The sequence below is a fragment of the Crotalus tigris genome, unplaced genomic scaffold (genome assembly GCF_016545835.1).
Source record: "Crotalus tigris isolate CLP2741 ecotype Arizona unplaced genomic scaffold, ASM1654583v1 scf7180000018371.15429387391:27106975, whole genome shotgun sequence".
NCBI lineage: Eukaryota > Metazoa > Chordata > Lepidosauria > Squamata > Viperidae > Crotalus > Crotalus tigris.
The window spans coordinates 3508721-3535957 of NW_024096970.1; the positions used below are offsets into that span (position 1 = coordinate 3508721).

Consider the following 27237-nt stretch of genomic DNA (forward strand, 5'->3'; position numbering starts at 1 on the left):
CATAGAAACCTATAAGCACATCATCACTAATGGCCAATAAAGATGATAATAAATAAGCTCCATATTCTGGGGCGAGGTGTCAATCTCAATTTCATTGAGGGCTGCAACAGCATTGCGGTTGCCCTTGGGGGGCCGGGTGGGTGTGGCGAGGGTGGGTGCAGCCTACTGGGTTGGCATGGATGGAATGGGTGTGGCCCACTGGGTGGGCGTGGCCATCTCTACATCATTTGCGTCAATGGTGCTTGTGGGGCCTGGGCAGGAGTGGGGCAGATCTAAGGGTCTCTGGCAGAAGGGGGTGGGACCAGGACCACTTCCAGGTGATGATGCATTTTTTCATTCCTCACAAAGGGTGACACCTCCCCAGCATTCACCCAGGGGGCAGGGCCGACACGGCAAGGGCTGGTTCCTCACTGTTTCCAGACGGCCTTGTGGAGCTAAGACTGAATGCGTTTCAGCATAGATGGCCACCACAAAATTGTACATTGGCTCCCTCCCGGCCGGCCGGGACCAGGGCCAAGGCAGCGGGGGCCAGTCCCTCACTGTTTCCAGGATGGCTTCGCGGGCCACATCTGGTGCCCGGGCCTTGTGTTTCACATGTCTGTTCTAGGGCTACTGTAGCAATTGAACTATAGACAAATTCTTGTTTATACAGGACAGAAAATATATACACTTTGATAGTTTTTCATTGTATAGATGTAAATAGAATAATAATAAGTAATGAAGAACAAAAGTATTCTGGGACTTTAGAATTCAAACAGCAAGAACCTGCTGTATAATACTCTAGATGTAATAATTGCTAATAAGAAAGACAAAAAAGTCTGGATAGTGGACATGGAGGTACATGGAGACAACAGAATAGAAGAGAAAGAACTGGATCAAATAACAAAATAACCACCTGCAAATAAAAATAGAACGACTGGCAAAAGAAAGCAAATGTAGTACCAATAGTTATAGGTTCCTTGGGCACAATCCCAAAACATCTGGAGCACTACTTGAACATCACTGGTATTGACAAAATCATCGCTCAATTGCAAAAGGCAGCTTTACTTGGAATAACTTATATCCTGCGACGATACTTTTAACACAAACAAACAACAACATCTGCCTATGGCAAGTCCTTGGGAAGGACTCAGTAGATCAGGAGTGTCAAACTGCCGGCCCGCAGGCCGGATGCATCATAGCGAAACCGCGCCCACCCCATTGCTGGCAATGACAAAGTCGCGATACATTGCGACACGTCACGTGACGTGAGTTTGACACCCCTGCAGTAGATGGATAAAGATGCCAAATCAGTCTAAACATCTAGCTGACTGTGCAGTCAACCTTAATAATAAAGAACTAGAGATTTTTCTGGAAATTATGTTGTCTCTGACAGTTTCTAACTGTCTATAACAGTTTCTTCATTTAGCTGAACTTTTCCGTGAAGTTAAAAACTACATGTTTAAATAATTGTTAAGCATTAACAGGCTAAATAAGTTAATAACCACAGTCCAGCAGACAAAGTTTTTTGGACTCAATGGCTAGGTTTTTAAACCCATACTTATCCATGAAATCTCCAGTCCTGAAGTCTGGGTGTTGCAATCTGTATCAACTGTAATTTTCAAATATTATTCAAAGCATTCCACTGCATGTATTTAGACTAATCTAATCTAGAGTTAACCAAGATATAAATGACAAAGGCCAGGCCTTTATCTTGTGGAAAAGCTGGTACAGCTGACAGAGCTGAAAAAGACATTCCTTGTGACAACTAACACATTCTATGTGACAACTACTTGTGTCCCAATGCGGTAAGGAGGAAGTTGACTCTGGGGATATTTGTACAGATTTATATAGTTCATCTTGTTTCAGCATAATCAACTAACCATGAGCATCCTTCATTAAATTTGAAATTATTAATCCCTATCCAATCCATACTACTTTTACACACACACATATATATAATAAAGATGGAAAGGACCTTGGAGATCTTCTAGTCCAGCCCCCTGCTCAAGCAGGAGAACCTATATTAAGGAAGTTTCTCCTTAATTCCAGGTTGCTTCTCTCTTTGTTCAGTTTCCAACCATTGAGTTTTGGTGCTTTAGAGAATAATTTGACCCCCTCTTCTTTGTGGCAGACCCTCAAATACTGGAATACTGCTATCCTGTCACCCCTATTTCAAACCCAAGTCCTGCAGCCATTCTTCGTATGTTTTAGTCTCTAGGCCTTTGATCATCTTAGTTGCTCTTCTCTGAATTTTTTTCAAAGTCTCAACGTGTTTTTTGTAGTAAGGTGACCAAAATTGGTTGCAGTATTCCAGGTGTGATCTTACTAGGGTTTTATAAAGCGGTAGCAATACTTCGCGTGATCTTGATTCAATGCCTCTGTTTATACAACCCAGATTGTATTAGCTTTTTTGGCTGCATGAGGCTGCATGGGAGTTACTGTCATTTATGTCTTAAAGTATATGCTGTAACCCAAGAATCTCATCTCAAGCATTTTAGAATATAAGCAAGTACATGCTATATATTTCACATTAGCCTGTTAAAAAGAGTGAAACAGCACATGACTTAGTCTAAGCTTGGAAGCTAAGTAAGACTTAGACCTGATTATAACTTGCCTCAGAGCTACTGGTAAAACTGGCAATTGAAAAGTATTTCAGAGCTAGTGGCAAAACATTTCTGTATTGTTCCCAGGTCGTGTCCCTGGAGTTATAAAATATCCAGCTCAACTTCCAAGATTTTACATTTATTATTTTAGTGAGAATTGATGGTTTAAGATGCTAAAGTTCCATGTTTAGTCCTTAAATAGACCCATTTTTGCTTTGCCTGAGTCCTTAGACAGCAGACAATAATACAAGCTAAATGTGCAAATAATGGAATTTAGTATAATCTAGAATTTACTTCTAGAATTCTAAAAGTAGAATTTCCTTGGACCCCAGGTATACTGCTACATGGTGCAATTGGGGAAGACGATAATACTTTTCTCAATGCCTTAGAATATTTGCGAAGCCAGAATCCTGGTTTGGAAGAACTTATACTAGTGAGTGAGATACAGAAGTGTATTTTTTTATAAATTCTAATATATTAATTAAGCCATAATACAATTTGGTTTTGACTTGTGTTTATGTGAATACAATCAATTTTATTCAATGAGCCATAACTAAATATAATGATTTCAAAATGTTTGAACTATGTCATAACATGGTTAGCTGAACTTTTTTGACTTTTAAATGGATTAGATTATGTTTTCTCTACAGAAATTGGGCTCTTTCTCTAGATAAGTTTTTCCACTTGATAAAATCTAGATTGGTTGCACTTTGTTCATAACCATTAATATGGCCTTTGTCCTTTAACCTTGTTGATCAGTAGGTCATAAGTTGAGGATAGCTGATTTAGACACTGATAAACTGTGGAAACGGTTTGCAAATATTTATCTTCGAAGTGCAATCCAAGATGCTAGTTCCAACATGTCTTAAAGGCTATTTTCTCCATGTACCTTACATTTCAATAAATTGATAGGTTGCCATCTTTTGATCTGTTTTCTTCCAGTTAATTGTGAGTGATAAAAGGAAGTAGCACTAGAAGATGTAATAATGGCAGCAAAAGGAGAGGGCTTTAAAAGGAAGTACACAGATATAAGGACAAAAGGCTTATGAATGGTTATTAAATAAGATGCGTACTTGCTACCTCCAGGATCAGTGGCGATATGTTTCTCAGTGTCGATTGCTGGACAGTTGGAGGAATAGTGTATTCAGGTTCTCAGTGTGGAAATCGTCACCTTTAACAATCAGTTTGAGAGACAATCAGTTTGAGAGCTATGAGAACAGGATACAGGACAAAGTAATGTTCTTACAATCAGAATTTCTTACGCTTGATTGATACCTCCCAATTATGGAATTCCCTTAGCCTGCAATTCACCCTAGCCCAAGCATCTGTCCTTTGCATATATAATTTTATTAAGAATTTGATTACACAAACTAAACCAAGAAAGGAGAATAGAAACAAAAAGTATAAACAAATTTAATGACTCTTCATCCCCTCTAAGGTTACAAACGTTTATCTCTTCATACCATACCCCATCTCTTATCTAAAAATAAATGCATAAAACATCTTTTCACTCCTGGTGATTATTAGAAGTAACAGCATATCTTGTTTTAACCTTGATTAAGTATACCAACTTTATATTTCTTCCTGGTACTTCCAACAGTCAATTTTAGTTTATCAAATATCTGTAATGTCAGATAACTTGATTTCTGTTCATATTTTTTCATTCCATTGCACAGAGTTCTTCAAGGCTTTAACAATAAGGTGACCAACTTTTTTATAATGAAAAGGAGGATACAAATAAATTGAAGAAAAAAATATCGTAAAAGCTGGCTTGGCCCATGGAAGGTCAACCGCCTGCCCCGCCCCACCCTCAGACGCCCTGCCAGCACTACTGCCCTGCCGTGTAGAGCGGGCCGTGTGGCTCCCAAAGCACCAGCCATGCCGGCTCTGGCTCTGGGGGGCAGCCTGCCATCGACACACCCCGCCTGCAGCTACCCTGCTAGTATCACCGCCCACCCTGCACAGCCCCATGTAGAGAGGGCCCTGCGGCTCCCACAGCATGGGGGGCAGCCGGCCGCTGCCGCCCCTCACACCCCCGCCCACAGCAACCCAGCCGCCCCTGCCTCTTGCGCCCGCAGCCATTATTGCCCTAGCAGAGCCGAAGATCAAGACAAACTTACCGCTCCAGTCTCCTCCAGGTATCTTTGGAACTAATTAGGAGATGGTGTAATTGGGTAGCAGGGAGGGGTGCTAAGTTTCTGTCAATTTGCCTTCACTGCAGACAACTTGCATGTGCAAAGTTTGCTGGCTGGGTGTTTTGGCGTGCTCAGCAGCAAGTCCTATTGGCTTTCGAAAGCCAATAGGGGGAGTAGCCCAGCTCATGCAAAAGTTGAAAAAAAACCATCAAAAAAAGGTTCCGGAATGTCATTCTGAGCATTCTGTGAGGGAAAAAAAGCCCTGCAGATTAGTCTTCAAAAGGAGGACATGTAGGAGGACACTTTTTGAGGGAGGACAAAACTTACAAAAGGAGGACTGTCCTCCCTAAAAGAGGACAGTTGGTCACCTTATTAACAACCCTCTTTTGTAAATATAGTAGGGAAAAAATTGTCCAGGCCACTCTCTTGGTTTGTCATTTGATTTCCTGCTTTAAATTTTAAAATCTCAGCCAGTTTCTTTTGCAGATCCTGTGAAACATTAATTTCTAAGTCATTCTCTTGTCTTGTCAGTTGTAAATCCACTTCCAAAACTGTGTATATCTTGTTGGTTAAAATTTGTTCTACATCTGTCATTTCTTCAATATCTTTTTGATTTAGTCTATCCATAGAAGAAGACATCATTACTGACATTGTTGATATTGTGATATGTCTATTTCCATTCTTCAAACAGCTTCTTCAGTATTTTCATTGGTATAACATTTTACAGGCTTGTAAATCTTTCTTCTACCTAAAAACGTTAGTCCCCTGTAGGGTCCAGTTTTTGAAATCATGAAATTATTTCTCTTTATTTTGTCTTGTAAAAACCAGAAGAGAATACATTTCTTATAAGAAGCTGTTTGTTCTGTGGGAAGAATCTAGAGAAAGAAATATTTTGGGAAATATTAAACAGGCAGAATATATTTCCCCAAAGGAATAATGAAGAAGATCTTTAAAAAGACAGAAACCAGCCCCCAGAAACCAGCCTCAGCCCCTCTCCCCCAAGCAGAAACTAGGCAGAGGCCATCTTTTAGAAAAGCAGATGTAATAATCCATTCAGGAAGGTTGGAGCCAGGAAGCTATTAGGAAGACAAAGAAACCTAAAATCTACATACCCCCACCCAAATTCCAAGGACAGGAGACATAATAGGATTAACCCACCAATACCAAAAGGGCACACTCAGACTCAGGTCCAAGTACATGACACAGGAAATACAGAGCCTCAAACAGGAACAGGAAACAACCTCAAGAGCCCCAGAAAGTATAAAAACCCACTACTTCCTGCTACATGTGGTCAGTTTTCCCAGAATCATCTTTCTGTCTGGCTCTCCTCTTCAATAAACTCCAACCTTCTTTCTAAAGCAATCTCCATTTTGATTATTCCTGGCTTGGACTGGATCCTGGTGAAGATTTTTCCTTCAACAGTTCTTTATAATTAAGTCCAAAATCTTATTCTAAAAATATTACTATTTCAATTTTATCTATTTATAACCTAAGATCAAAATCTTATTTAGCTTTTTTCTATGTATTTAGTGGTGTTTTTTTTTTAAAAAAACTTAGCCTAATGATTAAGACTTTTATTTATTTATTTATTTATTTATTTGTGTGTTTGTTTGCTTGCTTATGCCACCTATCTATAAGGTGATCCTTTTGTTCAGGATTTTCTTTTGTTCAGGACTGAAGGTGTTTTCAAATTTGTCCATGTGAAGGTTTTTAATAACTTAGAAGTAGTTAATTTGCAGAAGTGAAAAGCAAGTGAGGTTTTAAACTTTAAAAGCATGTCCTTTAACGGTTTCTGCTGTAGTTGTGAGAAAGATGGGTAATTATATTGTCTCCTGGTGCCCAAACCCATGGAAAACTGATGTCCTGCAGTCTCTTTGTAAGGAGCAGCTTTGTGGAGCACTTGTGGACAATCTCCTGTCCTCTCCTTATCCAGCGAGGTTAGGGTTTCCCGCAACCTCTTCCAGCGAATGACGCTATTCTGAAGGCTAAAACATTTGTTAGCTTTCTAGCCCTAGGAAGATCGGAAAGCTGGCTAATGCCGTTCTAAAGCCTAGAAAGATTTCTAACCTTGAGAATGATTGTATTCTTCCAATTGTTCTCATGATAGTTTGAAAGGCCCCTTGGTCTCACATTGGCTGGCCATGCCTTCAGTTACAGGAAAGGCAAAGGTTAGTGGACCTGGGCAGGGAGAGGGCATGGGCCTCCTGGGCTTGGTGTGGCAGGAAAAAGCCCCTTATCCAGTGTTCTGCTTAATGATCGCAACTGTCAACTTGCTTAATGACCACTTCGCTAAACAACTGAGATTCCAGTTCTGATTTTGATCATAAGATGAAGATTACCTTTCTAATTCTTTTTGTTATGATATAATGAGGAGGTGGATTGCCAGGAGGGAGAGATTACCTTCTGGAGGAGTAAGAGGCAACATAGCACAGAGATCAAAGATGAAGAGAGCCCCTCCGTAATAGTTCATTGAGTATATTCTAGATCAGCGGTTCTCAACCTGTGGGTCGGGACCCCATTTGGGGTCAAACAACCATTTCATGGGGGTCGCCAAACAACGCAGTCCGCCATTTTTCCCCCCTTTTCCTTAGCTGTGTGACTCCCTTTTATTCTATTGGCTTTTGAAAGCCAATAGAATAGACTCTCTTGAATAGAGTCTAATTCTATTGGCTTTCAAAAGCCAATAGGAATTGTCCAGGCTGTCTCTGCCCTGCTAAGCCCACCAAAAGTCCCATTCTGCAAACGGTGCTGCACCAGTTGAGTAGTCCTCGACTTACGACCGGTTGGGGGTCGCGGCATTAAAAAGGTTGAGAACCACTGTTCTAGATGCAGATAGCAGAATCCTCAATCTGGCAAGATTTGTCTATAGACAATTAAAGAACTCGGCTTGGAAGACTTGCCATGTGTCATTCTTGGTTTTGGGCCTGACAGTTGTTGAATAAAATGCAAAAATTCAGAGTCAGTGCTGTCCCTGACATCCAAGCTTAGTAGAACTATATCATGTGAGACAGCAAATGCTACCATGCTATTGGTCCCTGAAACGATTCTGTATTACTTTAGATGCAGAGCTGATAAATATTTGGACTGGAATTCTTATCTTCTCAGCTGAAAATGATGTTGTTTTTAAATGTCAGCTTCAGTGGCTGTCAGATGATTACAGTGAACTTACATATATTTTAACAGTGGGCATATGCAAGGGAGCATTGCCCAGAATTTGTTTTCTGTTGTTGGTTTTTGGTTTTTTTACTGTTAATTGAATGAGAACAGAAGTTAACTTACTGGAATTGGTTTTAAGCATGTTTGGCTAGGCTATAATAAGCTCCCCAATTATGAAGAAACTATGATTTAAAGTAGATGGCAAGTATGATGCAACTGCCATTAGAACCAGCAAATATTTTATGTGTTTTATTAAAAATATTTTTACTTGCAGAGGAGTTTTTCTTTCTCTTCAGCCTTTTGTATCCTTTATGCGGCTATGGAATCTGTCCCAACCTTCTAGAACAAATCAGGGGAAGGGAATTATTGTGGAAGGACCAGTTAATAACTTGACATCTTTATAAATTGTATTTATAAATTAGAATTGTAAAAATTGTAACATAAAATTGTTTTACATATAAACTGTAGCCACATCTATAGTTTAAAACGTAAGTGACCAACAACATTTATGTAGTGTATGTGCGAACAGGTAGTCCTCAACTTACGACTGTTTAAGCAACGGTTCAAAGTTATGACAGCGTTGGAAAAGGTCATTTATGACCTGTCCTTGCACTTACGACTATTGTACCATCCAAAAGGTCAAGGGATTGCTTGGCGACCAGCTCACATATACGATGGATTACAGCATCCTACTGGCATATGACCGTGATTTGTGACATTCCCAGCTGGTTTCTGACAAAAATAAGCAATTGGGGAAATTGGATTTGCTTAATGAATATGTGATTCACTTAATGACTGCAGTAAAAATGGTCTTAAAATCAGGTTTGGTCCCTTGATGGCTGGCTTTATGACTGTCCTGATTTATGACAGAATTTCCGATCCCAATTGTGATTGTAAGTCAAGGACTACCTATATATACCATATGTATTTAAGTTACTGGCTGCCTGACTCTCAAATACCTGGGCAGCTTATAACTAAAAACAAATTAACATATATCTATGGAATTGCAGGAAGTACAATGAAGGATCTGGGCCTAGAGGTGGCAAAGAGGCCTATTAATTTCTATACCTCCCCCGTAATATACTGCCATTTTTCTCAGCAGATTGGAGGCATAATCTGAAATACATGGGCTACATATCAACTCTCTTCAACACTATGGTGCAATAGATGTTGGTGACCAATGTAATAAGCCACTAATTGGCTTTTCGCAAAAATTTAAAAACATGACTAGGTACCTGGGCCTGGGACTTGGAATGCATTGAGGGCCCTGTTATTTAGCTTTAATATTAGTTGATTAATCATCACGGTTGCTGTTTGTACTTTATTTACTTTGTCAATGTTTTTATTGTTTTTTATTGTTTAGTAATTTTAGAACTGTAAGGCGTCTATAGTCACTTGATTGAGTTGGGCAGCTATAGAAAATGAATGAATGACTGAATGAATAAAAATATTTTCATCCGTAATGGATAATATGCTCATTGTTGTGCACCATACATAACCTATTTTTCTCATTCTTGTTCAGTGTAGCACTAGATAATTCTGCCATGCTACCTAATTTCATGATGTTCTTAAGGATAGGGTAGTCGTACAATAAGTAGAACAATATTCCATTTCACAATTATACTTTAAAACTTGATAAACTGTCAGGGTTGCCTCCAATCAATTCCCAGGAAAGAAAACCTTTGACTCCATAGACTCGGAGAAAAGGCACTTTTATTCCCTACTTTTACTAAGAAAGAACTGAATGCAGCAAAGGCCAGGCAAGGTCTGAAGCAAATACAGGTGAAAAGGACTGTCAGAATCCAATTATATTTCATCTTTAATTATCAAACATAGAAACTCCCAATTCTGCCTTCTCTGGATTCTGCCATAAGAGGGAGAAAAGGGGGAGAGCAAAGGGGCTTTATGGCCCTCACTTCCTTCAGCACACTTAAAAGGACTGAATGTGTGTTTATTGTGGCCTCTAAGCTTTAACATATCAAAGAAGAGTAATTGCCTTTCATGTAGTTATCTGAAGTCTCCATCCAGACGGAAGAAGAAAGGGGATGGAATTGTGATACTTGAAACTATCACTGGAAGGGGGGTTGATTGGGTGGGACTACTGGGGAACCCCTTAAAACCTTGAATGGGAGAGCGTGAACCCCAAGTCCTGTCTAGCATGCCTGCAACCATTTTCTCTTAATAAAGGATTCCTGTTGGAAGAGCTATTCCAAGAGTTCTGTCTTCTTAAGATGCAAGTGGGGTGGGTCCTTACATTAGACAGGACTTGCAAAATTAATCCACCTGGAAGGTAGACCCTTGCCGGGGGATTTTGCAAAAATTTACCATGTCAGACAACGAAGCAAGAGAGGGAGAAAACTCCCTGGAAGGAGAGCCGCTGACCCAGTTGGAACCTTGCCAGATGTTGGGATCCGAGAGGCCAGATTTCTCAGAAGAAGAAGTGGTGGAGACACAGGACCACAAGCCTCGCTGGTCGATGGGCGTTGGAAAGAAAAGCGAGTGGGGAAAGGAATCAAGAAAAGTGACCATGAGACGGGGAACCAAGCAACCAGAATGGAAGCAGGAGATGGAGAAATCCCTGCACGCAAGTGAAGAGGGAGGAAGCTGTATGCCGTACTCAGACTGGATCCTAGAGAGAGCTATTGACCTGATGAAGAGAACTCTCAGATCCCTAGGAGAGGAGATTCCTGAGCCCTACGCCCGCCCCAGTTCCTGGAGCCACAAAGGGAGAGACACCGAGGGGGACGTGGAACCTGCACCCCCAGGGACATTTACTGATCCAGGAGCTCCCACCCCCTACCGGACCACAGATGGAAATCTGGACGGAAGACACTACCACCCACAATGGAGGCACCGATCCATTCCAAGACGTCGACCGTTGGAGGTGAAATTCAAAGGGGAGCCAACACGCTTGGGGTTTTTCCTAACCCAAGTCCTCAGCTACATGGAGGAATATGGGCAGGACATCCACAGCGACAAAGCCCGCATCCGGATCGTGCAATCTGCCCTGGATGGACCAGCTGCAGATTGGGTGGTGAACCTGCATGACTCCAATGCCCCAGAACTCAGTAACTTCAACCGTTTCATGTCCTCTTTGAGAAGACGATTTGAAGACCCCCTGGCTGATCGCCAAGCCCGTGAAAGAATAACAACGATGAGGCAGGGCAAACGCCCAGTGGCTGAGTATACACAAGAATTCCGAGCCATTGCCAGCAAACTGAATTGGCCAGAAGACATCCTCCTTGGCCGTTTCAAAGACGGACTAAACTAGGATCTATATGATGCGTGCCTGCCCCGAGGAGACCCACATCGACTTGAGGAATGGTACGTCTTGGCAGAGGAAGCAGAGATCGACATATTGAAGAGGCATCGCCGAGGAAAACAATGGAGCCGCCCCCCGCCTGAGCTGACACACCAACCTGTGAAATCATCGGATACAGCCAAGAAGCAGATGGGGTGTTTCAAGTGCGGAAGAGAAGGGCATCGAGCTGTAGAATGCCGCTCAAAGGCCCCCCAGCACAACCCAGACAGATCCCCAATCAACAAAACCAGAGGGTATTCAGCTAAGCCAAAAGAAACAGCCATGAAAATGATGGAAATTGCAGAAAACCCCACCTCTGCTCACCAAGGGGAAAGAACTCCAGCCTACACCACAGGGACGGTGGATGCCTCAGATGACAGATCGGAAGGCGAACCCCTGGTAAGTGGACGCATCACACCCATCTTCAAAACAGTGACTATATTAATCCCCCCCATGCCCGAAGCTGTGAAGGTGAAAGCCTGAATAGACTCTGGCTGCACCCGCTGCCTCATTAGCCCAACACTAGTGGGGACTCTGGGCATCCCATCCAGGAGACTGGAACAACCAATCTCATTTGGCCAGCTAGATGGATCCATAGCAGGGGGGGTGCCAGCTACCCTAGCCACTCTGCCAATACACCTCTCCCTGGTCAACCATGAAGAGGACTTAACGTTTGTGGTGACCCCAGGTATGGAATGCCCAATGATTCTAGGGATGGAATGGTTGAAAAAATGGAACCCCTGGGTAAATTGGAGGACGACAGAAATCAAATTCCCGAAGGGGACCCTATGGACTTAAAACCCCAAGAGAGGCTACCAGAATCAAGAATAGAAAAAGCATCCATAGGAGAGGAAAAAAGATTAACAGAAATACCAGAGGCATATAGGGACCTTGCTGAAGTCTTCAGTGAGGAGAGGGCGAATGAGCTTCCCCCCCACCGACCCACAGACTGTACCATTGAATTCAAGCCTGGGGCAAAACTCCCGAAGCCCAGATTATACTCCATGAGCCCAAAGGAGAAGGAGGAAATGGAAAGATTTATAAAAAAAACCTGGAGAGAGGTTTCATTGAACCAGCTAAGCCTAAAGTGGCTGCCCCGGTCCTTTTTAGAGAGAAGAAGGATGGCTCTTTACGTTTATGCGTGGATTATAGGGCCCTGAACACAATCAGTGAAAGCAACCTATACCCGCTGCCTCTCATGAAAGACATGCTGTCACACCTATCGAAAGGGAAAATTTTTTCTAACTAGACTTAAGGGAAGCTTACTATCGAGTGAGAATCAAGGAAGGGGACGAATGGAAGACTGCATTTAACTGCCCCATGGGGTGCTATCAATTCAAAGTCTTGCCATTTTGATTACAAGGGGGCCCTGCAGTCTTTATGCAATTAATCAATGACGTTCTAAGGGAGCACCTGTTTAAGGGGGTCCTTGTTTACTTGGACGACATTCTTATCTTTACTGAAACAAAAGAAGAACACGTCAAACTTGTCAGAGCGGTTTTAAAGAAGCTGCGAGCCGCTCACCTATATGCCAAACTCTCAAAATGCGAATTCCACCAGGAAAGGATAGACTACCTAGGCTATCGCATATCCCCACAGGGCATTGAAATGGACCCAGAGAAGGTCAAAGCAGTACTAAATTGGGCACCACCCCGCACAAGAAAGCAACTACAAAGTTTCCTGGGCTTGCAAATTTTACCGCCAATTCATCCCCTCATTTGCACAGATAGCCTTGCCCGTCACCAACTTACTAAAACGAAGGGAACATCCTCAGTAAAACCTAGCCAGCCACTAACATGGACAATGGATGCCAAGCAGCGTTGAGAGACTAAAGAGACTTTTTTTCTGCCGAACCAGTACTAAGGCACCCAGATATGGACAAGCCTTCATATACAGGCAGATGCAAGTGATGTGGCGTGGGGGCTGTGCTATTACAAGAAAATGATGATGCAGTATTGCAACCCTGTGCATATACATCTAAGAAACTCACGGAAACAGAACAGCGCTGGCCCGTATGGGAGAAGGAGGCTTATGGGATACGTTGGGCATTACTCACGTGGCGACAGTTCCTGGAAGGCAACAAAATCCCCTTCCAGGTATGGACTGATCACAAAAATTTAGAAGCCCTGAAAACTTCCAGGAAACTCAATCCCAAACAAGCCCGCTGGTCCCAGCATTTTCACCAATTCCAATTTAAGCTCAAACATTTACCAGGAAGAAAGAACTTCCTGGCAGATGCACTATCTCGCATGCCCCAATATAACAGCGCACGAACCACAGACTCTAGACCAATACTGGCAGAATCACAACTGGCAGCGCCAGTAACCACAAGAACCCCAAGCCAAAATAAAACCACAACTGGACAGCCAAACTGGGATTGAATTCAGAAAAAGTTTGGAAACAGATGATTGGTTCCAGAAAAACAAACATGTGTGCACAATGAGAGACGGATTGCCTTGGGTAGGGGAAAAGTTATATATACCAACAACTCAAAGACTAACTTTCATGCAACTTTGCCATGACACAAAATCAGCAGGGCATTTTGGATTTGTAAAAACTTTACACTTAATTAAACGGCAATTTTGGTGGCCATCAATAAAAAAGGACATAGAAAGTTATGTTGCCAGCTGCCCAACCTGTGCATCAGCAAAGAGATTGCAAGGGAAATCGCCAGGGCTGTTACAACCAGTGGCAAGTCCCTCAGCCCCCTGGAGGGAAATAGCCATGGATTTTATAGTGGAATTGCCTGAAAGCAATGGGAATACTGTTATCTGGACAGTCACGGACCTTGTTTTCCAAACAGGTGCACTTTATCCCTTGCCAAAAAATTCCCACTGCAAAGGCCTTAGCAAAACTTTTCATCCAGCACATTTACAGATTGCACGGGGCACCCCAACGCATCATCTCTGATAGGGGAGTGCAATTTACGTCTGCATTTTGGAAGGAATTTTTATCCCTCTTAGGGACCACTCAGGGATTGACATCTAGCCACCACCCTCAAGGAGATGGACAAGCGGAACGCTGCCAGTCGGTACTTGAGCAATATTTGAGATGTTTTTTAAATTTCCAACAGAGTGATTGGACGGACTTACTTCCTTTTGCAGAAGTTGCCTACAATAATGCAGTCCACTCCAGCACAGGCTACACTCCTTTTCAAATAGCCAACGGCCAAAGTTTCAACCCTATGCCAGAGTTAACCCCAAAAGAACCAACGATCCCTTCACTGAAGAATGGATGGAAAACCTACAAAACACCTGGCCAATAGTCAGAAAATCACTAGATGAAGCTAGGCGGGCATACAAAGCACAAGCCGATAAAAAAAGGGTTGAGCCTACACCATTCATTATAGGAGAAATGGTGTACTTATCTACAAAATACCTAAAGTCCCTACAGCCCTGTAAAAACTTGGACCAAAATATATAGGACCTTTTCCAATTAAAAGAATCATAAATCCAGTAACAGTAGAATTAGAATTACCCAAAAATCTCAGGCAAATACACCCAATTTTTCATTGCAGCTTGCTGAAAAGAGAGCATCAGTCACCTCTACGGCCAAAAATCCCCCCCCACCACCTCCAATCATGGTGGAGGGGAACAACACTTCGAAATAAAAGAGATCCTTGACTCTAGGAGATATCATGGAACAACTCAGTACCTAGTGGCCTGGAAACACCTCCCTGCCTCACAAAATGAGTGGGTCCATAAACGTCACGTCAGAGCTCCGAAGCTATTGAAGAAGTTTCACACAGAGTATCCTAACAAGCCTAACTAAATTTTTACTTGTGTTTTCTTTCAGGTGGATCTCTCTTATTGTTAAGAGGGGCCGGATGTCAGAATCCAATTATATTTCATCTTTAATTATCAAACATAGAAACTCCCAATTCTGCCTTCTCTGGATTCTGCCATAAGAGGGAGAAAAGGGGGAGAGCAAAGGGGCTTTATGGCCCTCACTTCCTTCAGCACACTTCAAAGGACTGAATGTGTGTTTATTGTGGCCTCTAAGCGTTAACATATCAAAGAAGAGTAATTGCCTTTCATGTAGTTATCTGAAGTCTCCATCCAGACGGAAGAAGAAAGGGGATGGAATTGTGATACTTGAAACTATCACTGGAAGGGGGGTTGATTGGGTGGGACTACTGGGGAACCCCTTAAAACCTTGAATGGGAGAGCTTGAACCCCAAGTCCTGTCTAGCATGCCTGCAACCATTTTCTCTTAATAAAGGATTCCTGTTGGAAGAGCTATTCCAAGAGTTCTGTCTTCTTAAGATGCAAAGTGGGGTGGGTCCTTACAAGGACAAAGTTTCACCCCCCACCCCCTACTAGTCAAACAGACAAAGTCCAGAAAGAAAGATGTTTTGGGAACGTCTCTAACCCAAGCGCCCTTCCCAGGACGGTTGGCCTTGAAGCTGTGAAACAACCCAAGTGAGCCTCTCTGTCTTCCATGACAGATCCCATCAGGCCCTCCCCAGCGTTTCTACTTTCACACTTACCTGCACACTTCCCCTCCCAAATGCCCATTGCTCCCTCCCTCCCATTGTTTCCGTGGCAGCTGGCAGCAAGCTTGAAGGAAAGCCGATGACGGCCAGGCTGACAGTAAACAATTTAGATCTTATTTTTTCCTTGTAATCAAAAATTTGTCTAGAACAATTTACTTGCTGGTTTAAAACTGAAATATTTGCAAAAGAAACACTGGAGGAGAAATTGCCTAATTGAAAGGGCCTGTGACTCAAACAAGCAGTTACAGAGGCAGGAACTCCTCTCCCCACTGGATGCTCCAGTACAGGTAACCCTGGAATTGCAACCATTTATTGAGCACTGTTTGAAGTTACATTGGCACTGAACAAAGGGACTTACAATCAGTTCTTGAAGTTCTGCCATTGCTGCACTCGCTCACAGTTAGGTGAACAAAATTCAGGCGCTTGGCAACCCAGTTTGCACTTACGAGTTGCACAGCCTCTCAGTCACATGATCACTGTGCCAAACTTCTCTGCTAGCTTCTGACAAGCAAAGTCAACGGGAAAGCCAGCAGGAAGATCGCAAATCACTTGGGTAAGTCTCTCCCCCCCCCATCTTTCTTCCCTCGCTCAAACTCTGCCCTTCTTTCCCCTTTACTCTCTCACATCCACCAGCACCTTCCTTCCCCGGCCTTCCTGCATTTGCACACACCCACCTTCCATTCCTGGCCTCCCTGCACTTGGAGGCAGGTATGCATCCATTAGCACCTCCTTTTCCTGGCATCCCTGGCATCATGCACACAAACCCATGCCCATCTTCCCTGGCGTCCCTTCGGTCATATATATATATACACATACAGTTGGGACTTTTCTCTTGTTAAGTGGTGGGATCCACATTGCTTTGCCCTGGCAATCCTGGTCCCAATTATTGTAACTGCCTATAAGTATCCTACACAAGTAATGTATCCTACACAGCTTACGAAATACCTCCATTGAGTTTCTAGATAGTAGGCAGGCATTGGTAGAAATAGTGAGCAAGTAGCAATCAAGTGTTTGAGAGCAGTTATTTGTGGCTCCTGGCTGAAGTATGGCAGGTGAAAATATTCATTGCCAGTGTTGTAGAAGGATTCATCTGCCAGTCCAGTAAATTTTAGTGAGGGTATAGAGGGGGGTGTTATTTTGTCCTTTTTTCATAGGAAACCAAATAACTTGGATTGGTCTTGTATATATTGCCTTCACAATACATGTAGTTCTCGACATAACTTTTCATTTAATGACCATTCAAAGTTACAACGGCAATGAAAAATGTGACATATGACTGTTTTTCACAGTTACGACCTTTGCCGCATCCCCAGGATCATGTAATCAAAATTCAAATGCTTGGCAACTGGTTTTTATTTATGACTATTGCTGTGTCCCAAAATCATGTGATCACCTTTTGCGACCTCATAAGCAAAGTCTATGGGGAAGCCATATTCACTTAACAACCGGATTACTAACTTATCAACTGCAGTAATTCATTTAACAACTGTGGCAAAAAAGGTCATAAAATGGGGCAAAACTCCCTTAACACATGTCTCACTTAATAACAGAACTTTTGGGCTCAATTGTGGTCGTAAGACGAGGGCTACCTATAATCATTCCACACTAGTTTAAATTCACTACATCCTTTTCCTTCCAACAATAGTGGAATTTAGTTGTGCTCACCAAACTTCTCAATGAGAGTAAATTGTGATTAAATCATATTGTTGGGAGCCATTTGATAAAACTCTAATATTCCAGTATCCTGGAATATTTTGCAGCCAGAGATCTTGGCTAATTCTGGTTTAAAACCAAAATAAAAAAAGATCAAAGATCTAATTTCTCAAATATTTTATATATTGTAGATCTGATTTATTGTGGAATCTTATGCATGTCTATCAGAAATCTTGTATATGTTTTATTTATTAATTCCCCATCCTCTTTCAATAGCAAGGTCTAAGGCAGTGGTGGTGAACCTATGGCACACGTGCCAGAGACGGCACTCAGAGCCCTCTCTGTGGGCACGTGCACCATGCCTAGAGATGGCAACTGTCCCTCTTCAACCAGCCACCCACTAACTCGCTGAGGTCCCACATGGCCGGATACATCCTAGCACCCATGCGCTCGCTGGCCTCTGTGTGCAGGGGCCGATGGTGTCAGGCAGCAGCCGCCCCGGCCCCTGACTTGCCTTGCCCTGTGACAATGGCACCCCCACCCTGCCTCCCCTTGCCTCGCGAGCCTCCTGCCCACCGCCCCACCTGCCAGAGACCCCCTGGATCTCCCCCAACCTTGCCCAGCCCCCACAGGCGTCTCTCCCCACAAACAACATCGAGCTGGCCATGCCCACCCTGGCTACGCCCACCCAATCTGCCATGACCACCATAGCCACGCCCACCCAGTGGGCCACGCCCACCTGGCACCCACCAATAAATAAGTGGGTTTTGTGTTGCAGTTTGGGCATTTGGTCTCTAAAAGTTTCGCCATCACTGGTCTAAGGAGACCAGTAAGGACTCAGAGCAATTATTGAGTAAAGTAAGTTGAAGATTTCTATTTTAGAGAAAGAAATGTTCTGGAGAAAAAAAATATTCTGGAAAACTCTATGGGAATGATATAGATGGTTTGTTTATATTGCAGCTAGGAAAGCCATTTATATAATTGCCTTTAGAAAGCGTACATTTCAGCATGTGCTCAGTATCCAATAAAAAGTATGAGAAATCATTGTATTTCATTGTGAAATAAAAATGCCTCACCTTGGTTTCCTGGGTTGAGAGAGAGAGAGACAGACAGACAGAAGCAGTATTATATTGGCAAAGGGTATGTCATTAATGCATAACATAGACAATATAAATAACATCCAGTTTTACATGGAGAAATTGCTCTGCTGGTATTATGGCTTCCTTTTCTTGTCTGTGAATAATAATAAATCTATATTTGCAAAAGATGACAAAGTATCTTAATCAAAGTATGGTGGCAGATTTGCAAGAAGATTTGTATGTAAGTTTTTTATAAAACATGTTTAAATTAAAATGTCTCTTCCTCATTGTAGGTTTTTCTTTATAAGTCTTAATTTCCTTTCCTATTATCAAGAATCATGTAGTTTTTCCTGTTTGAAAAGTGCTCGGTTATTAGTCTGTATATGATGATCTGTCCTTAGACAGAACAATCAAGAACACATAGACCAGCTGGATAGTTGAATGTGCTCTGTGGTTTTATGTTTCCATGATTTATTCTGAAATGGCACAGTGTCACTGCGGTCAGGAACTCTACTCGAAAGAGTCTCCACCATCTCTGCCCACTTTTGTGGACAGCCGCACATTTACTGAGGTTGTTTGAAGAAGCAAAGCTCACATGGTCTGTACTGTGGATAATAAAACGCTATGAAAGCAGTTGTTTGCTTACCCCTTGGTTTGACGAAATAGGCTACAGACCTCAGGACTGTGTCACAAGTATGGGCAGGGACTATAATTTTGTTTCAGTTGTGAAAATTTTTGAGGACTCAGAACATTTGTATTGAGCCCAGATAGTTCTGTCTATTTTCTGCTCTCAGAGACATGAGAAACTCTACAGGTTTTCTACAGGAACTGCAAAAAAAAAAAAAAAAAAGGAACTTAGTGGCCGGATGCTGTCTGTGGGCCTCAGGCTTTTCAATCCTTAAATTGACCAGCGGTGTATTTTTTTGCTCATTAGTATTCTGATACAAGGAACAAATGTTATTTTTTTTTTAAAAAAAAAACCCTAGATGTTTCTATTTCAATCGTTTAAAAAAGTGGTACAAGTATAAGCCAATAACATGTTTAGATGTATTATAAGCCATAGACATGTCTAGGTACATTGAGTAAGTCTTAATTGGTAGAAGTGAACATGCTTTTAAGGCTTTCAACTAAATAAGGATTAAAAGTGCATAACTTTCATTGATTCAACCCCTATCTTTGGTTATTATTAATTATTCTTTGCATTTTTTTGTCATTTGTTTTTGCAACTCCGTGGGCTAAGGTTGGCTTTTTCTTAAAGTAAAATAAAATTGATAAAATTAAATAAAATTCATATAAGATAAAATAATTATCATATTATGCATTATAGTCATATTCTACAGAAAATTCAAGTAATTTCCATCACCAGAAAAGCTTGATGAACTGTGAATAAACGCGATATAATGGCCAGTCAAGCTGCATTTTGTTTGATTAGTTATGACAGGAGAAACATGTTCACCTTTGTGTGCCATGGAATACTTTCTGCTATTTCTGTGCTCACTTTCAGTAAGGCCTAGTTTGGGTGTAGCTGCTGAAATTTAGGACTGTTTATAAAATTCTTACAGCTTAACTTGTAAGTAATTGAATTAAGGCCGGACCAAATGGACGAGATATAGAATGGATGGTAGATGTTAAACAACAAAGGCAACGAAGGAAAGTCAAGAGGAGAAACACCATAAGGCAAAGAACATAGGAAGTAATACAGATGGACAGAGGAGAATATCCTAAATCACGAGGACTATACGTAGGCCTCGGCCTGCTACCTTTTGGAACAGTGACTGTTCCAAGTTATGATGGCACTGAATGATTGGTGGTTATGACTGGTCCTGGGTACTCTGGCCATCCCAGCACCGACATGGTCATATAATTATGATCTGGGTGCTTGATAATCTATTCATACTTATGACTAGTTGCCAAGTGTCCATGATCATGAAATTGTCATTTTCAAGCTTTACTGCCAACTTCCCCAAAAAGTCAATGGGGAAGTTGGCAGGAAAGGTTACAAGTCATTGATGTAAGTTTCCACCTTTGTACCCTTTTCTCAATTCACTTGGCTCATACTGTGCCAACCACTCATACACTCTCCTCAATTCATGAAGCGCCTGTCAGGCACCCTCTCTAACCGGCAACTCTTGTGCACTAATAAGAATATCAAAATTTGGATTTATTGCGAGGTTCATAAATAAGGTGTTTTTCAAGATCACATCTATGATACAATTTACGAAATCCATCCCACTCACAACTATCCAAATTTTATATTTAGTTTTCTTTGGGCAAAGTTGGTAGTGCAATGTTTGGAGAAACAAGGAATTGAGGAAAGGAGGAAGAAGAGCTCTGAGAAGCTCACGTGATGACAAAACCTTCCCTCAGAAAAGTTATGTTCTATTTCAGGCATGGTTGCAGGGTTTTTTAGAGCATTTAAACAGTAGTAATTTAACTTAACCATAATTTGTTTAATAATCCAGAGTAGGAAATTTCTGCATGTAACACACTAATGAATAAATCATGGACTATTTTGTGAGCTACCAGGGTTGTGTTTTACCATGCATGGGCATACAAATCTTTTAAATAAATAAAAAAATGGGCTTCACACAAGAGTGACTGGATTCACATAACATACGGAGCCCTAAAACATGTTTAACTCTAAAATCTGGTGCTTAATAACATTATTTTGTAGATTTTTGAAATCTATAAAAGCCTGCAGAGTTTTGTAGATTTCACAACCAGCCATTGTCAATTTAAGGTTTAAGATTTTAATTGATTGATTGATTGATTGATTATGTGCCATCAAATTGGTGTAAACTTTTAACAACTATATTGATAGATTTTAAGACTTAAGTAATTTCCCTTAAAGCTCACTAGAATATGAATCTTGTACTAACAAGAAAATACATTTGTTTTGTCTTTTGTACTTTGTCTCTTATTATTTATATTTACCCCCTGTACAGGTGCTTCTCAACTTACAACCATAGTGGTCCTGTCAAGTACTGTCGTAAGTTGTGACAGTCATAAAGTGGGTCATCATGTGACCAAACTGATTTTACGACCTTTATTTGCAGCAGTTGTTAAGTGAGCATGCTGGTTCTTAAGTGAACCCATTGATCACTATGCAGCATTTTGGCTGAAAACAGGAAGCCACACAGTTTTTCAGCAAAAAATGTTGTAAATTACAGCAGTGTGACCACAGGTTGCAGCAAACAGTCATAAATGCTACCCTCCAAAATGTGATTACATGAGGGGCAGTGGGCTGTCAAGAGTTTTGGAATGAAGTCCCAAGTACTTTTTGGGGGAGTTTGATATAACTTTGAATGGTCACTAAACAACTGATCATGAGATGAGGACTACCTGTAAAAGTAGCAGAATTATATAAAGCATATTTCCCTAAATGGTACCCGGAGCTATCTTCCACAGCTTCTGAACTAGTTAAAAAAATGATTTTCAAATTTTAATCTATTCTATGATTTAAAACATGTGCAGTCTTTAGTGAGCAGAATGAAGCTCTTTCTCTGAATTGTTTTAAATGACAAAATAATTATATAGATATAGATGATCTATGCTGTGTGTGTGTGTGTGTGTGTGTGTGTGTGTGTGTGTGTGTGTGCACATATATATAGAATGATGCTTTCTGCCAAGCAGTCTGAATAAAACATTCAGAGGAAGCATGGAAATCCTAAATAACAAGGCCTTCTTCTATAGTTTTAAATCTAATTAAGCTTGGGTTTCTGTGCTTTAAATTCCTCCATTAAGTATATTTTGGTGCCAATGAAACTGCATGGAATTTCAGAGAAAATATAATTACGGGAAATTAATTATAAATTTAATTACACCCTTCTTTGTCCTTGCAGTAATATAAATGGTCTTGCGATCTAACTGAAAATTCAAGAAATGTTTTTTGGGGGGAAGGAGGAGATGAACAGGGAAGAAGGAGGACAGGAGAAAGAAAAGACAGCAGTATTTAAGGTCGTTTTTCTTTCCACTGAGCCTTCAGAAATGATGGGAAGTAGTTTTGAATTCACTGAGAAATGAGAGCTGGACAAGAAATATAGTATTGTGTGTGAAAAATACAGCCGAAATCTCCTTTTACTTTTTAGGCAAGAAGCAACTGTTTGTCCTTTGGAAGGAGTGTAATAAACAATTCCACCATAATGAATCTTCTCTTTTCTTTGTGTGCAGTTGTCACTAGAGATTTGTAACTTTTTTTTTTTTTTTTGGTTCATTGTTCCCTAGTCAGTGTGTATACATTCAGTGGTGCCAGAATTAAGATGAAGCTTGCCTGTTTCAATAAGGCTGCTTTGTTGTAAAAATGGCAATACTTGCATAGAAGTTGGACTGGCTCCAAAGGAGCTTGCAGGATAGACAGCAGTACTATTGTCACACAATCTCTTTTATTACTTACAATCAGCCTTTTCTCAAAAGAGGTTCTTTTTTTCAACTCATCCCATCCCCAAATCAGTGGGAAAAATAGCACTTGAATGCTCGTTTTATGTACTGTACAGTATAGCCGTGAGTTTTAAAATTAAGCTTGATCATTGAGTATATTATGAAAATGTTGATGCTAATCTGGACTATGGCAGCTTTCTGTCTATGTAATTTTGCTGACTTTTGTTTGTTGGTTTTTGTGGTTTATTTGAATATTGAGAACCAAGTGTTCTCTCCAGGCATCTGCATGAAGGCATTTTGTAAATAGACTGCAATTGTCCCAGAGTAACACTTCAAGGGAAAATAACGTAGAACATGTAGACGGGTTTTGAAATATGGGAGTTGTACATTTTCCCATTTTATCATGCTACACGGGTAGTTATAGTTAGTCCCTGTTTTATAATATACTGATTGTGTACATTACAAACAAACATATTAATCCGTAGTTTGTTTTATCAAGACATGTTCAGCAAGGCCTGAAGCTAACAAATTATGCTAAATCATAAACTATGGTTTATAAATCATATTGGCTAGGTTTATACAACCAAAAGAAAACAAACCTTGTTATCAAAAAGTGTAATGGTAGAGGTCTCTCCATACATATGATCATTACATCTCATTGTGAGGTAATTTTAGTTCCCTTAATTTACGTATGCTAACTTAAGGATTCTTTAACGTGGTTAACAAAACCACTGCATGTATAAATCATGATTCTGTTTTAACACAATATACCAATTGAGCTACTACCCCTTTCTACCTCTTAAGACTAAAATGAAACATGATGCAAGAAGACAAGATTTTTCCTGCAGAAGAATATCCCTTGAAAACATTCTTGTAAGTGAAATATATATCACATATGTTCATATATAACAAAAGTGCATATTGATGAAGGTAGCTAAGCGTAGTTGAAGGAAACGTTTTTTTAACATTTAGTGAGATACGGCAAATAAAGTAATGATTCAATTATTGTATTATTATTGACACTGTGAGAGCCAGTTTGGTATAGAGGTTAAGGCAACCTGCTAGAAATCAGGAGTCAGTGAATTCTAGTCTCACCCTAGGCGCAAAGCCCCTCTCTCAACCCTAGGAAAGAGGCAATGGTCAACTACTTCTGAAAAACTTTGCCAAGAAAAATGCAGGGACTTGTGCAGGCAATCTTTGAAAATCAGACATGAAAAAAAAATGGCAGTATAGACTATCCTCCACTTAAGACCACAGTTGAGCCCAAAATTTCTGTTGTTAAGTGAGATATTTGTTAAGTGAACTTTGCTCTATTTTGCGACCTTTGCTACCACCGTTTTTAAGTAAATCATGCAGTTGTTAAGTTAGTAATACAGTTGCTAAGTGAATCTGGCTTCCCCATTGACTTGTTTGTCAAAAGGTCACAAAAGGTGATTACATGACCTTTTATAAAGTATAAAGTATAAACCAGTTACCAAGCATCTGAATTTTTATTGCATGATCATGGGGATGCTACAAAGGTTGTAAGTGTGAAAAATGGTCATAAGCCCATTTTTTTCAGTGCAGTTACAACTTTGAACGATCACTAAATGAACTGTTGTAAGTTGAGGACTACATGTATAGGTCTGAAAAGGAGAAAGGGCCTTCTCAATAGCTACTCCTAGGATCTAAAATTCCTCATCTAGTAGCCAAAGTTTTTTTAAAAGTTTTTAGTTGGATTTTTTGCAGTTAATATAGTTCTAATTATAATTGTGTTCTGGTTTGTGTTTTATTGTGGGTTATCTTGACCACTGTTGTGTAGTGGAAATGCAAAACAGAAATATAATGAATGAATGTTGGAAATTGCCTCATGTATTTGATTATGGCTACTGTCACTGAAAGATGGATTTGATCATGGGTGTCCAATCTTGCCTGGATCTCATCAAGTGAAAAGGAATTGTCTTGGGCCACATATAAAATATATAATGTAGTTAATGTATATAAAGATCACTAAAAACACATTATAGTATTAAAAGTATGTGACCTTGTGAGGCTGCATTACTAGCTGTCCAGGGCCGTATTTGGCTCATTGGCCACATTTAGATCATCAGATCTTTTATATTGGAGCCAAAGCAGCCCCAGACAACATCTTCCTAAACTTTTTCTTTACAGTCAGCAATATCAGCGCAGGTTTGTGACCCAATTAATGCTTGTTGCAATTTAAAAAAAAAAATACATGACAGACAATTGGACAATCAGTTATTTCCTGAAATGAAAACACAAAGTCAACAGTTTGTGTTTACTTCAGAAACTTGTATTGCACATATAGTCTCTACACTGGTGCTGTTTCAGTAGCCTTATATTTATAAACACACATACTTGAACTTTTGCAGTCCTGAGTTATGCATTCCATTCATTTTTTTAAAAAAAAATATGTTTTAAAAGCATTTAAAATGCTTTCCCAGTGCTTATATACAATGTCTGCACAGCAGTAAAAGCTCACAAGAATTTCCTGCAATGTTTTCAGTTACAAGCTAGTACTGTAATTTCTTAAGGGACACTACTAAGGAGCATGGCACTGCCATATTGGATTATTGTCATATTACAAACACCATAGGAGATGAAGAGAAATGTGAGAATAGGTGCAGAAAATAGAAGCCCAATGCCCAAGCTTTGGTGGGATATAATATTCCATTTGCAAAGTTACTATACATGTTCATGTTGAAGCAAATCCTGGAAGCAAATGCATGACATAGCAGCAGAGTACTTTTCTGGCACTGCAGACTGACATGCCAACACGGATCTTTAAGAAAGGAATTAAACATGAAACATGCACTCCTTCTAATTTCAATAGCATGTTTATTATTCATTTGCACTGGTATAGCACTGATCTAGTTTATATCTTACGACTTGTCTATCAGTTGGTAGTGCAATGTATTTGTCTGTCAAGATTATTCAAGCTGATAGCTAATGCTTGTAAGAGTTACTTCAGCCTATTTCTTCCTGTTCCCCTGAAACTTGCTTGCAGTTTTAAAACACAACAGCCACAATGATAATTCTGTAAAGCATCATAGCTGCTGCTCGTGTCAGAAATAGCACTGAAAATCTTTGAGAAAAACAAAACTTTTGGCTCTGGGCTTGATGAGCATCCGCTTGATGATCAATATCACTGAACTACTTATAAGTCTTTCTTTTATATATATATATATATATACATTTATAGCTTGGTACTTATTCATACAAAGAATTTGTATTATTTTGAGATTTTGTTATATTGAAGACAACCGAGAGCTATTTTGCCTTGACATTACTTTTATGAAAAAGCAGCTATGGATGTTGACTGCTTCTCACTTCTACCAGGTGCTTTTCCGCATTTGTTTTACTTAGAAAAAATAGAATCTTGAACAGATATTTTTGAGAGAAAATAATTGTGGAAAAAGTGTTAAACATCCTCTTCCCTTTATTATCCCCCCATTCAAATTGGTGCACATTTTTCATCAGCTTGTTTCTGTGGTCGTCTCTGCTTTCTATTTTAAAAAAAACTACATGAAAATTACACACAGTTATATACCTTACATAATTTGTGCATGCAGATATTTCTTTATTTTTGGTTTAACAATTTTTACGTGACCTAGAATGATAAAGGGTTTCTAATGACAATAGTCCTTACTCTGAAAAAGCAGGTTTATAGCTTGAGGTTCCTCCTGAATTAATTTCTGGAAGCATAAATAGACGTAACTTCAATCATTCAGTCCTAATTTCTTCAGTTTAACTTCTGTAGTGTATTCTCTAATTTTGGGCTATCTTTGAAGTCAATTTGGAAACTTCAGTCGGTTCAGAATGCACCCCCAAGAAGACAAGCTTTGCATTCATCTTGTCATGGTTTTATTGGTTGAGGCATAATTCAAATCACCAGTTCTGTCCTTTATAACCGTTAATATTTTAGGTCCAAGTTATTTAAAAGATTGCCCACATTCAAATGAATCTGCCTGTGTTTTAAAACCACATTCAGAGGCTCAGCTTATAAGGCTTATCTCAAAGATCAGCAAACTTTGTGGACAGCCACAGCCTTTTTTCATGTAACATTTTGGAGTTTAGCCCTTCTTAAAGAGGTCTAAATATATTTCCTCTATACTTTTCTTGATTTGTCAAATGGCAGTAACTTCTCACAAATACTTTGGAGCTGTACTTTATACAAAAGTGTTTTCGTGTATTATAGTTTGAAACTACTGCTTCATGCATAAAATTAAGTTGTAATGTGGTTTACTTTTGGCTTCGTGTCATGTAGGAGCCCATTCATTATGAATTAATGCATTTGTAAATCTAGCCACTGTGTTTAAAAATGGGTGTGAACACATTATTCAAAAGGAACTAAATATGTCAAGTACCTTTCTAATTTAATACCAAAAAACATTTTGTTTTTCCAGCTCAACACATTTGATACTTCTGCTTTGGCAGGATAAATCACAAAAGTGGG

At 40.2% G+C, this 27237-nt stretch overlaps 1 protein-coding gene across 2 annotated transcripts in view; it reads left to right on the forward strand.

The window, feature by feature from the left end:
* Positions 1-27237, forward strand: part of FOXO3 (forkhead box O3) — a 142773-nt gene that overhangs the window by 37397 nt on the left and 78139 nt on the right. Inside the window, exon 2 of one of the 2 annotated variants that reach the window (XM_039351148.1) lies at positions 23586-23654. The exons of the other annotated variant lie outside the window; for it this stretch is intronic. Within the exon in view, the coding sequence (XP_039207082.1) occupies positions 23586-23654 (69 nt within the window). The remainder of the gene's footprint in view (positions 1-23585; positions 23655-27237) is intronic. 2 annotated transcript variants of the gene reach the window in all.